This window comes from Silurus meridionalis, chromosome 26 (assembly GCF_014805685.1).
Source record: "Silurus meridionalis isolate SWU-2019-XX chromosome 26, ASM1480568v1, whole genome shotgun sequence".
In the NCBI taxonomy this organism is placed as follows: Eukaryota; Metazoa; Chordata; class Actinopteri; order Siluriformes; family Siluridae; genus Silurus; species Silurus meridionalis.
This window is the reverse complement of record NC_060909.1, coordinates 6,043,373-6,058,658: the sequence shown is the minus strand read 5'-3', so window position 1 is coordinate 6,058,658 and position 15,286 is coordinate 6,043,373. Positions and strand designations below refer to the sequence as shown.

The 15,286-nt window shown below is 37.9% G+C and overlaps 1 protein-coding gene across 1 annotated transcript in view; it reads right to left on the bottom strand.

Annotated features, from left to right (window-relative positions):
* Window positions 1-15,286, bottom strand: part of map2k5 (mitogen-activated protein kinase kinase 5) — a 65,497-nt gene that overhangs the window by 25,584 nt on the left and 24,627 nt on the right. The window contains exons 9-17 of the mRNA XM_046840551.1: window positions 14,491-14,530; window positions 12,990-13,058; window positions 11,837-11,918; window positions 11,644-11,705; window positions 10,984-11,032; window positions 9,205-9,278; window positions 7,658-7,708; window positions 5,718-5,789; window positions 3,890-3,919 (exon numbers count right to left, since the gene is read on the bottom strand). Of these exons, the coding sequence (XP_046696507.1) occupies window positions 3,890-3,919; window positions 5,718-5,789; window positions 7,658-7,708; window positions 9,205-9,278; window positions 10,984-11,032; window positions 11,644-11,705; window positions 11,837-11,918; window positions 12,990-13,058; window positions 14,491-14,530 (529 nt within the window). The remainder of the gene's footprint in view (window positions 1-3,889; window positions 3,920-5,717; window positions 5,790-7,657; window positions 7,709-9,204; window positions 9,279-10,983; window positions 11,033-11,643; window positions 11,706-11,836; window positions 11,919-12,989; window positions 13,059-14,490; window positions 14,531-15,286) is intronic.

The window sequence follows — 15,286 nt, the reverse complement described above, 5'->3', positions numbered from 1 at the left end:
GTGTGTGTGTGCGTGCACACTGGGCTCTGTGTGTGCCTGCGATGCCTGTAGGTGAAGAGTCTGCAGCACCATATGGAGCTGTGAAAATTAACATCAAGAGCAAAAACGCAGTGGCAGCAGGAGGTCCTGTCTTTCCCTTCACTCACTCACTCATTCACTCCTGCTTTCCCTCGTTCTTGACCCTTTTTCTTCTCACCAAATGAAATTTAGAGATGTGGGGATGGGGGGGGTGCAATGAGAGAGAAAGAAAGAAAAGGATATTAGAGGAAGAGGGTGAGTAATAAATTAATGGGGTGTAAAAACACGACGAGCTTCAGAGTAGTGCCCCGTGGCACTGTTTGCCAAGAACAGAAAAGCTCCTACAGATTTAAATCACCAGTTCTCTAATCAAACTGTGGATGACGCTGCCCAATGACTGAGCAATGCACTACAATTCTGCTGACACGACAAAAAAAGGTCTTAACACATGCACACACTCCGAAGTTTGCTCAAGATGAATCAGACCTCTTTTAAAATACTTTTCCTATACACTGGCAAAAAAAAAAAATATAATTAGTTTTCCCCAAACGACATCACCCACATTTGGAACAGCCCTCTGAACAATGCCAGAGACATATTTTGATTTATAATTTTTTTTAAATATGTTTTACTCATATCAAATCATGATAAAGATTGGCTTTTAAACAAAAAAAATCTTTTAGTTTGGCAACAATAGTTGATCTCTGGAACTATCGGCGAAAATCCAAACCAATAGTTTTTCCGGCTTGCAGGCTGCTGTCATTTACGAGAGCGGCCTCTAGAGGGGAATCAGTGGCACCAAGTGCTGATTGTTTTCACATACAAGACTGCGCACTGCACGGAGAGGGCTAAATTATATTTATAATTTATCTATTAAAATGTACATTTATTAAAAATTATATTCATATTTATTTCATTTAGCACATTTTCATGTTACGTTTATTTATTTTATTTTCATTTTAAAAATCAGTTGATTAATCTGTTATCAGAAAGTACGATCAAACCTAGCTAATGGTATCACTAAAATCCACTATGGGTCGATCTCTAGTTATTAACATAGCCTCATTATTTGATAGCTTCACCCAGCAACCATAAGCATAGCAAGTAAATGTTTAGATTTTAATAGCAATGAATATTCAAAAAAGTCATTATGATAGTAATAATGCTCTTTTCACCAGCTATATATATATCTTTAAAAGTACCTCTCAATCTGTACAAAATAAACTAATTTAGCATTCGGAGGCATAATAAATACATTTTCATAAATCATAAAATCTACACAATAATACTGGTAGTCACTTTGGCCCATGCAATTTTCTGTTACAGAAAACATTAAAGAAAGAATGAATTATGTGACCCTCACAGAAAAAAGTTTATGGACCCCTGGAGTAGATAGTCATAATTATTACAGCAACAGCAATTTTGATTTTGTTTCATTTTCAGTCATTAAAAAAAATAAAATATAAAAAAATGTTTACAAAAAAAATTACAATTACTGGATCTAAAACTACGCTGATTTAGCTCGATTTACACCTGCCTAAGCCAGAAAGAAACTGGGTGGAATCTAGCTGATGGTAAATTATTACTACATTGCATCTGTGTGCGTGCATGAACTACTTTATGTAATAGCACTTGCTGTATTAACATGACAATAGACCCTTGCTAGAGAGCAGTGAAAAACACTTACAAAAGGGATATGCCTCAGGCAATGAGCTCGGGCAACACACACTTTCTCTCTCGCAAACGGTCTAAATGTGGACATATTATGAACAAAAGACACCTTCTTAAGCCTGCTCCTAATAATGTGTATAGTTGATATTTTGTATAGTGCCTACGTAAATAATCGTGTGTACTTTAATACTCAAGGCCTTTGCACTAGATGTAGCCTCTGAGTGTTTCTTCCTATTTTCCACGAGCTGCCCTGAGAGGCTGCTCTGGTTTAATATGCTAATTAACCCAACAGGCATGCTGGGAGTAATTTATTGAGCATTAGTCAACATTTTCCTCATTTAAGAGCCAATACACATTTTCAGAGCACTTTAGTAAAGCAGCCATCATATAATGTACTGTACACAGACATTTCTACAATCCTGTAAAGGCTTTATCTATTAATGACTAATTAAACGTGCATTAATTCTCCAGCCATGTCTCTTATAACAGGTAGGTAGGTTAATAAATAAATAAACAGACTGATAGATTGATAGACAGACAGAGACACTACACAAACAAAAGTTTGTGAACACCATACAATTTGTTTTGTCTTTTTGAACATCTTATTACCACACTTAGTCCTATTTGCTGTTAGAATAACCTCCACTCTACTAGAAAGATGTGCTAATGTAAATTTGTCTCAGGTACTGATGTAGGTGAGGTGAGGAGGCCTGGGATGCAGTCAGTGTTCCAATTTATACCAAAGATGTTTAATAGGGTTGAAGTCAGAGCTTTTTAACAGGCCACTCAAGATCTTCCACTGCAACGCATGTAAACCGTATCTTCATGGAGCTTGCGTTGTGTACAGGGGCACTATCATGCTGAAACAGGTTATGATCTCCAAGTGTTCTACCTTCTTCAAGTGAAGGAATCATTCATGGGCATCCTATACAATTGTGCGCCTCCAACTTTAGGGAAACAGTTTAGAAAAGAGCCACATGTGGCTGGAACAGTCAGGTGTCCCAATACTTTTGTCAACAGTGTGGTTATATAGACAGAAATCAAGTAATAGATGGATGGATGGATGGATGGAAGGGTGGATGGATGGATGGAAGGATGGATGGATGTTGCACAATATGTGTTTAAGGGACAGTAGGAATTGGCCAGGGGGATCTTGGAAAGATTAAAACTGCAAACTTATAAGGTGACAATATTTGCTAAATAACAAATATTTTAATCCTAATTATAATCCAGAGTCATGGTCTGAACAGTTGATTTATTTACAATTGCCTGTGATTTTAGTACATTTTACTTTCATATAAAAAAAATAAATAAATAAAAAAACTGGGAATAATAAAGGAGCACCTAGAATCAAAGATCCTTTGATCCAGATTCGAACCGCGGTAAAGTGGGAGATTACTGTATTTGTCTGAGAGTCAAAGTCATATGTCAGTATTATTATTATTATTATTATTATTATTATTATTATTATTACTATTATTACTATTATTATGTCATAATGTCAATAGTGTTTAGTAAAATTATTCTAAATAATTATATCATATAATTATATAATATAAAATATTATAAACTTTGTTTTGGCTTCTCCCATTAGGGGTCGCCACAGCGGATCATCCGCATGTTTGATTTGGCACGTTTTTACGCTGGATGCCCTTCCTAACACAACCCTCCCCATTTATCTGGGCTTGGGACCGGCACTAAGAGTGGCTGGGGTTGGTTCCCTGACCGGGGATCGAACCCGGGCCATAGCGGTGAGAGCGCCGCATCCTAACCACTAGACCACCAGGGACCTAATATAAAATATTATTAATAAATCAAAAAAGTATTGGAGTTAATAAAAATAGAAGAACAAGGATGTTCATTTGCTTGGATAATATATTTATCATATTCATAATTATTTATAATCCCCCTACATCCACATGTATATATTTTTTAAGTGTAGGAATTTACATGATTAATAACAATGTGTACATTTGCAACTTTTGTAGTGTCAACATTTCAACTAAAATGAATGAATCATAGCTTTAAACCTGTAAGCGATTAACCCAGCGTAGACATTACACACTACTGTAAAGACCTCTAGCTGCTCTGGACCTTAGTGCCATCGTTGTGGGTTACATCCATGATTTGGGCACACAGTATTACGTACACATTATTGCATGTGTCAGTACGCAAAAGCACAGAACATGAAGAAACTCACCTGAGGATAGGGGAAATGGCCAAGAGCCAGCTGTTGAAGAAAAAACAAAAAGAAATTTAGCATTTAGTGCAATTCAAATGGAGAAGAAAGTAAAAGACTTTGACACTTACCAGCTCCAAGAAATCTCTGACTCAATCTAACTTACTTCACAGAACAGCCAAAATGTAGTTTCCATCCCTTTGCTACTCAATTCATTTACTTCTAACAGCAAGTTCACAACATGTACACTTTACCCTGCAGCCTGTGTTTCTTCAACAGTACTGTTTTAAAAGGCTTAATGTGCCACTGACTGAGAGGCCGAACCATCCATTGGATAAAAAAAAAAAAAAGGTTTTGTGACAAGCTCCAGTGCAACAAGCCTAGGCACTCAGAGTGACGGGTGTTATTTTATTCCTTCCGATACACTGAATGCCGGAGGGGCGATAAGGATTAGATGGAAAATTGGAGGAAAGTCGGGTTAAATAAATAACCTGTGACTCAGGGTGACGCATCGAAAATCATCATTAAGCATCGCGTCTTAATTAAACACGATTTAAGAGTCTAATCAGATTATTTCCACATTTCATCCATGATCTGAATTAGCATAAGAACATGCTGGCTCCAGTTACAAGGTGAATATGATTAAACGGTGAAGTTCACTGGGTAATTCTTTCTGATCGTGAGGCATGAAGTAGCACAACTTGATCTCATTGACCCAGGCATCATCAACAAAAAAAACCCAGTCAATAAATTTGACAAATGCCCCCCAAATCGATGTCTGTTATAATTGTTAAGATATTCAACAGTATTGACAAATACAGGAAGCCTATTTGTCACAACCACTGGGAGTTGCTGACAAAAACAAATTAAAAATCAATAGAGCTGATGTAAACTACTAGCACGGCAAATTTACTACAGGAATTTAAATGCTGGCTTGTTCGTTCGAAGGAATTCAATTGGACATACATACAGCATGTTACAGCGTACATGTGGCGACGTGCAGAAACAGAGGTATATAGAATGGGGTGCACTAATTACTGCAGAGATCGATAAAGTCTTAAATACACAGCTTTCTTTAAATTCTATTGCCCGTGCACGCACACACACACACACACACACACACACACACACACACACACACACACACACTCGTGTAAAACACATGAATTTTCCGTTTTCCTGTTTTGCATTTTACATAGTTATAGATGATTGTGTGGGGGCTCCAGCAGTTTTAAAGGTGCAAAAGAAAACCAGAAGGAGACAATGAGTGAAAATAGAATGTGAGCGAGCATATGTGTGTGTGTGTGTGTGTGTGTGTGTGTGTGTGTGTGTCTGCGCATAGGTCTTTACTGCAGTCAGTGGGAGATTCTGAGTGTGATCCATGCATAGCTGTAGGCCAACATCTGTTTGGACAGGCTGCCTACAGGGACTATTAATATCTCTTTGCTACACACACACACACACACACACACACACACACACACACAATCCAGAAACACACTAAAGTTCATAGCAGCAATGAATTGGAACACATTCTCGCACACACACAGAACAATCTTGAGCTTAACCATGCTGGCACTGGCGCACACACACACACACACACACACACACACACACACACACACACACCACAGATGTTTCTATTGTGTAAACTGCCTGAAGTGTGTGTTTGGTGCTTGTATTAAAGGCTTCATGCTTTGAATAGGGATGAGAAAAATAATCAAATTGTAAATACGTCATGTTTCTCACTTTAATAAGCTTTTGCAGGGATGTGATGGTGGGATACGACCTGAGGTGCATAAGCTGTGAATTATGGTATAAATAGGGTCCGAAAAAAAAAATGCTTTACCTCCATGAAAGAGATTCCTAAACTCCAGACGTCTGAATGAATTCCATACTGTTCCCCTGATATTCGCTCTGGCTGCAACACACACACACAAACACACACACACACACACACACACACACACACACATGTAATATATTAGAAACAGAATGTAATTTCATTTGCTGGGCACTGTATCTGTGAGGGAAACAGGTGTGTATTAGGTACACATACAGCACCTCATATCTATTCTGACTAATGGTTTATTTATATTGTTTATACCAACAATATAGTTGCTATTCAGTTTATCTATAGAAAGACTGACAAGAGAAACTTAACCAAGTGCCCGATAAAGCACAAGATTTAATATCACCAACCAAAAATCACACTAGCGTCATATACACTACCAAATCATGGCACTACTGTATGGAGAACGGTCTTCCGCAGACCAGAAGGTTCTTGTCGTAATCATGGACGGAAGACATGGAACACAATGACAGTATCTGTATCTAATTCTGTTTAGTGGTAATATTTGGATTTATGGCAAAAGAAGGCATGGACTAAGCCAGAAGGCTTTAGGATAAATAAATAAATAATTCTAACTATCAGCACTGTCAACTTTGTTCCTTCCTTTCAGTGGCAGTTTTTTCACAATAGCAACAAAAGCACCAGTTCATGTAGAAGCCTAACTTAAAATATCAGGACATGGACCAGGCAGGTGCTTAGGATGTATGGATGTCCAGTTACTGTCTGGAATTCTAATAAAGCTGGTCTTGCTCGCGTGTATTTGTCCAATTCATAGTTGCACCTGTTAATAACAAATCACTTGTTCATTCTAAATTAGGTATTTTGTATATGATTGTGCATTGTATATTTTATATACATATAGTGTCTGTAAACGGTTCAGAAACACTGAGTCCTGAGTCATCGATTTTGAGAGACGTGCATGTAAACGTAGCCATTGGATAAAAATGGCTACTTTTGGATGAAAAGGAATGAAGTGGATCGCAAGGTCGAAAAGAAATGAATAAAGGACTAATAAAGAACACCTTTGGTAAGTTTTACAAGAGGCACGGCAAAGTATTTCAGTGGAATGTTTGGAGAAACTAACTGTCCAGATGTCAAGAGTGTGTAAAGCTGTTATTCATGCTGAGGAAGGACATATTAATGGAAATACAGTTTAAGTATTTATTACCAACAACTGTACATGTATACATTTGTTTGGTCAAAGTAAATCATACCATAAAATGATCTAGTTTGGAACATACATGAGTGTTCCAAAAATGATAAGAGACTGGGGGGTTTCCAAATGTTTGTCAGCCACTGTACATACATTTAAATGCACGTTCTGAGATAAAGAGCTCTGAGTGGCCTTTCACACTCTAGCATGCCACATTGACCTAATTACAGATAGAACAGCTGCAACCTGCATCAACTCCATTACTGAACACTGTGTGCCAGTGTGACCTCAGGGAGAATGACTGAGAGAGGACATGATATCATTTAATTTACAAATCATATCCTCTATTCCACACACACCCTGCTGCGTTGCTAATAAAGAGCAGAGGGAGAGTAAAGTGTGTGTGTGTGTGTGTGTGTGGCTAGCATCAGTATTTAATATCAATGACCCTTCTGGAATCTGCAAACCACAGAATCCTTTTCAAATGAGAGTTTATGTGAGATGACTAAGCATCATTGAGATTTTTGCAGCTCAGATCAATTTTTAAGAATTTGCAGAGTTCAATGCAGCTATGAGAATAAAGAAAGATTCTGTAAAGGTTTAAAGGATGGATCTTTGTAAGCCTATAAATGCTTGAACTGCCAATTTCCACCTTCAAGGTCCTCATTTGATGTTCAGTGTGAGTAAAAATAACTGAGCTGAGATGATATCTATGGGAATCATTTAACTTGCTTACAAAAAAAAAAATAATAATAATAAAATAAATAATTGTGAGCTCACTTACCGCCATATATGCGTTCGTTCCGACGTAGGTTTTGGCGATCGAGTTTACCAGCTGCAGAGGAAAGTAGAAACATAAGAAGATTGTCAAAGATGATATAACAGACACAAAAGAGACTCGTTTTTTCTCTTATAATTCGGAAGATTAGGGGAAGTGCAAAAGCTGATCTACACCTCTGTATAAAGCTATGTCATGCCTTCATGATTACACAAGGATGTAGTGACCCACCAATGTGTTTGTTTGTCAATCTTAATATGTTTAACCCCCAACTTCATAAACTGTAAAAGAAAAAGGGTTAGCTATAGGCAGAGCAGGCAATTGCCAAGGGCCTCAGGCTCTGACACCTGTAAGACTAGGCGTTTTTTTCCATTGGATATAAAATAATGGACACACACCTAAAGTGGAACCAATTAACATCACCGTTTAAATGTGGGTCCCCATCCTCTGAATGCATGACGAGACTGTGTACAGCGATGAGCAAATCCAACTTTTCTGCCTACTGACCCGAGCGAAACAGGCATGCAAAGAAAGATGAATCATTTGGCAATTGATTCCGATCTTAAAGCACAGCGCGAGCGCTTTAAATTTGTGTACGTACGATGCTTTGAGTCCAAGCTGATACAAGGACATTGAGTCAGGAGCTGACTTTAAAAAAGACTAAAGGAAAAGTTAAAGTCTGTAAATATAAACAGCAAGTGGCCATGGCCAAGGCATAATGAGAAGAAGAAGAGCTGGTCCAAATAACCTTTAAAAACTTAGATTTTTTTTGTTATTAATCTGCACATTGAAGTAAATATATAAAAGTATTGATAAAATGTTTTGTATAAATAAAAGGTTAGAATTATATTTAGTCTCAAGTGCTTTTTTAATTTATTCTGAAAGGTGGAAGGAAGAAGGCCGGGGGGCCTCAATATAGATTTTTTTTTCTAAATCTATATAAAACTGCAAGTTCTTTTAAAAAGTATGTGGTGCATGTGGACAGGAATGATGTACATGACATGAGTATTTCACAATGGTCCGGTGTGAATGTGTGAGTGAGTATGAGAGAAGGAGAGAGTGTGTGCATGATTAAATAGGAAATCCATTGTCAGCTTTGTATGATTATGGAAGAGTAGGGTACACTGGCACACACACACACACACACACACACACACACACACACACACACACACACACACAACTATAGGTCAGCCACACATCGCATGAATACTAATTAAAAGCATGGCGTGAGGGTTTAATTGTCACCACAACACACACACACGCTCCCACTACATTTAAATGCACCCCAGTTCAGTGTGGTAATTAGAGAGCTGAGAGACACATGAGTGATGAAGATGGGGTTAGAGAGCTAAGAGACTGATCCCCAATGGGAAACACAGAACTGACAGGCAACAATGAAAGAAGAGAGTGAAGAGATCACATCTGATAGGACAATGCATATCTGATGGGAACGTATTTGCCGGGCAAATAGTCTCTCTCTTTTCTTTCACACACAAAACACACACACACACAGACATGTGAAGAAAACAAACAAAAACAGAAGTACATACTTGTGTGCTGACTCCGAAGTCACACAGTTTTACTTGGCCTCTTGTGTTCACGAGCATGTTGGAAGGCTTCACGTCTGCAAAAAAACAACTGTCTTTTACTCAATTCTCTGGACTTGTTTTTTTAATAATAACTCTCAGAGACAGGAGGCGGAGCTGGAGGTAGCAGAGCTGAAGATGTTGAGGTTTTTGTTGGGAGTGACGAAAATGGACAAAATTAGAAATGAGTTTATAAGAGGGACGGTGCATGTAGGACGTTTTGGAGACAAAGCGAGGGAGGTGAGATTGAGATGGTTTGGACATGTGCAAAGAAGAAACATGGGGTACATCGGTAAAAGAATGCTGAGGATGGAGCCACCAGCAAGGAGGAAAAGAGGAAGGCCAAGGAGGATTTTTATGGATGTGGTGAGGAAGACATGCAGGTGATTGGTTTGAAAGAGGCAGATGTAGAAGACAGGGGGGTGGGCGGGGTGGAGACAGATGATCCTCTGTGGCGACTCGTTATGGAAGCGTTCGAAAGAAGAAGAAGAAACAATCTGATCATTCAAAAGGCCTAGGGATGTAGGCAAATATTCAAAGGCTTGGAAATCCTACAAAAAAAAAAAAAAAAAAACCCAAGATAAAAAAAAAATGAAAATCCGATCTCATCTGAAAATAATGTAGATATGTAAAAAGCAGAGCTTTCATAGTGTGAAGGGGACAGCGTGCGTTCTTATACTCTTGTGTGGGCTGGAACGGGAGCTGCCGGGTATGAAGCTGCCTGCAAGAGTTTACCAATTAAACCAGTTATAGCAGAAGCAGCACCTCAACTTTCCACAATGCTTTCTACACTAGTCAAGTTCTTTAATGTTGAATTCCCTGACTGATTTTAACGTTTAAATCATACCAGGACCTTTAATTGTACAGGTATAAAACATGGATGCTAGCATAGTGGTACTACATGCAGCAGTAAGGGGCTAGTGTGTCCTATTACTGATATGCGCCGCAAATTTCGCAGCCCGGTCCAGAGGCTGTGAACCAAGATAACGGGCAACAGTGCAAGTGCGTGCATGAAACAAGAAGTTTCTTGTGAACGAAGGTGTAAAACCTGCACAATCTACAGAAGACTTCAAGCACAGTATGGTGATGAGACGCTCAGCCGAAGTAAGACGTACGAATGGTGTAAACGTTTTAAAGATGGCAGTACGTCCGTCAGTGACGATCCCGGTCGTGGTGGTTCCCTGCTGACGAGGGGAAGCAGGCTGTCCTAGAAGGGTTCAGGTGTACCGACAATCTTTTCAATGCCGAATTTTTTCAGGCTTTAGTTAAAGGCTGGGATAAGTGTATAAACATAGCAGGAGAATGTGTTATTTTATTTTATAAACTCAAAAGTCCTGATTTGTCCCTCGTAGATGAATCTTCCAAAATACAATATACATCTTCCAAAACTCTGTAGGAGTTAGAACTTTCAGGAAGCTTGAATTCAGAGCCTGCGCTGCAGCAGCGGGGCTACAGGCTGAAATATTGAGCTGCCATTCAGTAAAGACGACATCATTTAGTAAAGGGTTTTTTTGCTTAATAGTTCTGTTCATTATTTCTCTCTATAATGTCTGTCAAATACAAACCCATGCGCTATCATCGACAGGAAACGTGAACTCCAGGTCATTAAATATGCTTTAAAAAAGTTTATTAGTTTGTATAGTTATCAGAACAGTCAAATATTTACATTTCAGAAGACCACAAACGTTGACATCTACTACTAGTCGACACAAACGATAGTCGAGCTGAAGCTCTTTTGCTCACCTCTATGCAGAATCTTCAGGCTCCACAAATATGTAAGACCTTTCACCACCTAAACAAGAATTAAGATCCACAATACCAGCACATTTTATTAAAGCATGATTCATTTTACATCAATCAAAGAATCAAATTTATTGGAAGAAAATGGAAATATTTGAAAAAGTCAAAGGGAACATGTGTCAGGTTATTGTTACAAATAATCAAATTTGTTTAAGCAAATTCAAGCAAAACATTAAATAGAAATATTATTAATAGTTAAATAGTAATCCCTCGCTTTACCACGGTTCGAATCTGGCGCCCCCGGCTTATAGTGGAATTGCTTTTGCCACATAAATATTCCGTTTGGGTGATTTTCCCGGTCTCTCGCGGAAAGCATGATAGACCAAAAATACTTATAGGGGATTGTTTTATGTTGAAATAATGAAATTTCGTAATAAAAATATATTTTTTTCCTGCATGTTTAAAGTGTGTGAGAGGATAATTTACAGCTTAAACAATAAAGTATATTTGGGGTGTTTACAGCGATAAAGTGGGGTTACTGTACTAACTTACAAAAAAAGACACTACAGAGCATAAAGGAGTTAAGGAGTGCTGACACCAGTGGCCTGGAATTTCCTGAGAGAACAACAATATTAGTAAAAATAACAAAAAAATGGGACTCACTGACACAGCAATCCGGCCCAGAACATGCTCTGGAATCTTTCTGTATACATCCAGAGACCCACCTACACACAGAAATACATTTAAATCCAGACCCATTCACATGAACTCACTTAGAAACAACATGCACAATCAAAAAACTGCATCTCGTCAATTTACACAAACACATTTTGAATTTGGATTAAATGAAACTCACCATCCATAAATTCAGTGCATATTGATATTCGGTTCTCCACAAAGAATGCACTGTAGAACTTTATGATGTACGGCGAGTCGCACTGTAAACCAAAGAAGCAATGCATCAGACGAGAACCTGCAATACTCGGGGTTTGACGGTACACAAAATTCATGGTTCGATACGTACCTACGTTTTTTTATTTTTAACCTTCGGTTTAATTTTGGTGCGGTTATGGGGGAAGAAACGCAAAACATAAAATGTTGTTTGTCGTTTTTTATTAAATTATTATTATTAAATTTGTGATCAACATTTGAACAGTTAACATTTTTGGAACAATTTTAAATAAAAAAATGCCTGTTGTTTAAATACTATGTAAAAATATTTTATAATAAATAAATAAATCCAATTAATGCAATACACTTTTTTATTATATTGATTCAGTAATCAATTAAATTGACAAATTGAATTGATTAAATAAAATAAAAGGAAACATTTAATTAAATGGTTTGTTAGACCCCATTTTTGTAATACAGATATGTATATAAATGTGGGTGTGTGTTTGTTTTACATTTTAAGATACGATCAATTTAAGTGTTAATTTTAGCATACTGTAATAAATGTCTTCCTTCCTTCCTTTATTTAATCTCTCCTTTAAAGAGAAATTCTTGAAGCTGGACATAAAAAGGGTAAACCAACATAAAGACCAGTGAGCGATTGATGGGAATATCAGTCAGCACCATTACACAAGCATTGGAATATCCTGAAAAGGGAAAAAATACTGTTTTTCCCCAAAAAAGAATGCAAAATTGTGATATCAGTGGGTCTCCAGACTGATGCATTTATTACATTTACGGCATTTTGACAGATGCCCTTATCCAGAGTGACTTACAATTAACTCATTCAAATAATTAAGCAGCTATGGGCTTAAGGGCCTTGCTCAGGGGCCCAGAAGTAGCATCTTAGTGTGGCTGGAATTCGAACACATGACCTTCGGATCGAAAGTTTTAAGCTACCACCTCTCCCACCTTTAATTACAAACAAGGGATAATATGAAATTATATTTATTAGAAATTTTTGAAATTCCTACAGTATTTGTTTCTATGCTTTTAAAAAGAGGTCTTCTTTTGGAGCGGAATCGAAATGTATATGATGAAGAAAACATGGTTCTGACCTTGTAAAGGATTTCCAGCTCAGACATGATCTGTTTCTGCAGTTCCACTGTGATATCAAGAGGAATGACCTACAATACACGCAAGACATTTGTTTCTTTTTATCAATAGATACACTTCAATATTCAGCCGTTTCCTACAACAGAGTGGTATTATTATTATTCTGGTGATAAAACTTGGAATCTCACAGCTGAATAGTCTGTAGTTTAACACCAATACCGAAGTGTATCTATTGGTCGCTATCTCTCTCCCACTCGATCACTTTCTCGCTCCCTCTTCCTTGGCTCAACAGAGTGGAAAAACACATGTAATGTAGCCTCAGATTAGCTAAAATGCTTCTTTAGTTAAGGTTAGATCAGCATCCTCCCATTGAAATAATTGATTACAGGTAAGGCAGTAAGGCTGAAGCCGTGCCGTTACCCCTCAGTGGAGAGAGATCATTTACGGCAACTAGGCGTGCCCACTTCACCAGAACACAGCACGGCAAAGAACTGGGACACACTGGCCAAAGATCAGAGTACACACTGAAAGAGGAGAGATGGAACACAGTAGGAAGACAGGAGATAGAGGCAGAGAGAGAAAAAAAAGAGAGACAGAGAGGGAAAAGGTGGGAGACAGAGAGAGAGAGAGAGAGAAAATAACGCAAAGGAGAACAAGAAGGATAAAAAGACTTTAAAGAGAAACTGATGACAGACAGACAAACACAAAAGGGTAGTGAAAGGGACGGCAAAAAGAATGAGAATCGGACAGACAGAAAGAAACAGAGAGAACCAGAGAATGCAAAGGCGAACAAGAAGGACAGGGAGAGACTGATGACAGAGAAATAGATGGACAAAGTGGACGACAGACAGAACCAGACATCTAGAGAGAAAGCGAAAGTGAGAGAGAGAGAGAGAGAGAGAGATAAAGAAAGACAGAGAACAAGTCAGCTAGAGAGTGAGAGCGTGTGAGAGAGAGATAAAGAAAGACAGAGAACAAGTCAGCTAGAGAGCAAGAGTTAGAAAGGAAGAAAGAGAGAGAGCGGGAGAGAGAGCGATATGATTAAATAGATAGATAGATAGATAGATAGATAGATAGATAGATAGATAGATAGATAGATAGATAGATAGATAGATAGATAGATAGATAGATAGATAGATAGATAGATAGATAGATAGCAAGTGAGAGAGAATGAGAGAGACATAGAGGGAAGTACAGAGGGAGACAGGTGGGGTCACAGGGGCTTTAGTAAGCTTAACTTCAGCTGTCGAGTGATGGACTGCTACATTTACTCCTCCTGCCCTCCAATTAGTATGCGACTATTAACACCAGGTTAACAGTCATTTATCATCATCTGACATGAATAACTATATAAACACACACACACACACAAACACACACACACACACACACACACAAAACTAACATGGCAAACTATACATGCACTCCTGAGCTACTTCTCCTTCCTTGCTGCAAGAACATAAATACATCTTTATGGATAAAGTGTACATGTGCTCCTCTTACCTTCACTGCTAAAACCCTCTTCCCCAGGAGATGGTACGCTCTGTTACAAAACACAGGCACAGTTTCACACTTAATTCATCAATACGATCACAATTGCTTACAGTAACTGTGCACAGATACGAGTTGATTCTGTATACGAAAGAATTTTGATATGGATACACATGGATAATATACATTTCACTGGGTTAGAGTTAATGGCAGTTCATTAATGGTGACGATTAGAATGCATGATGGTTTTGATGAAATGGTCAGCTCAAGAACTCATACACTTTTAAACGCATATACTCAGATAATCATCTGATCAATAATCAATAATACATGAGGTACGTGATATGAACCATAAACAACCTTTGGCTTACCATGACAAAAATGGTGTCACTACATGTGTAGAAAACAGATTGGGAAGGAATACGAAGCTGTGGTTAACAGGCGTGTGTGTATGTGTGTGTGTGTTAGAGCAGGGGTCCACAGCCATCATGCCATAGACTACTACCGGGCCATTGATCATGTGTAACTAGGCGACGCAAAAAAAAAAATTAAACTTCAGCAATTTTATTTCATTGAAATATTATTGAATTTCAAGGAGTGTTTTATTGCTACTACTACTAATAAAAAAAGAGCACTTCTGACTTGTTTCAGTCGCAGGTTTTTCCCTATTCTTCGATTCTGCATTATAGTGAGCTTCGTCTTCATTATATATGCAAATAAATGAATAATGAAAATCATACATTCAATTCAAATTAGCTTTATTTGTATAGCGCTTTTAACAAAAGAAATTGTTTTGCGCCTTTACGGA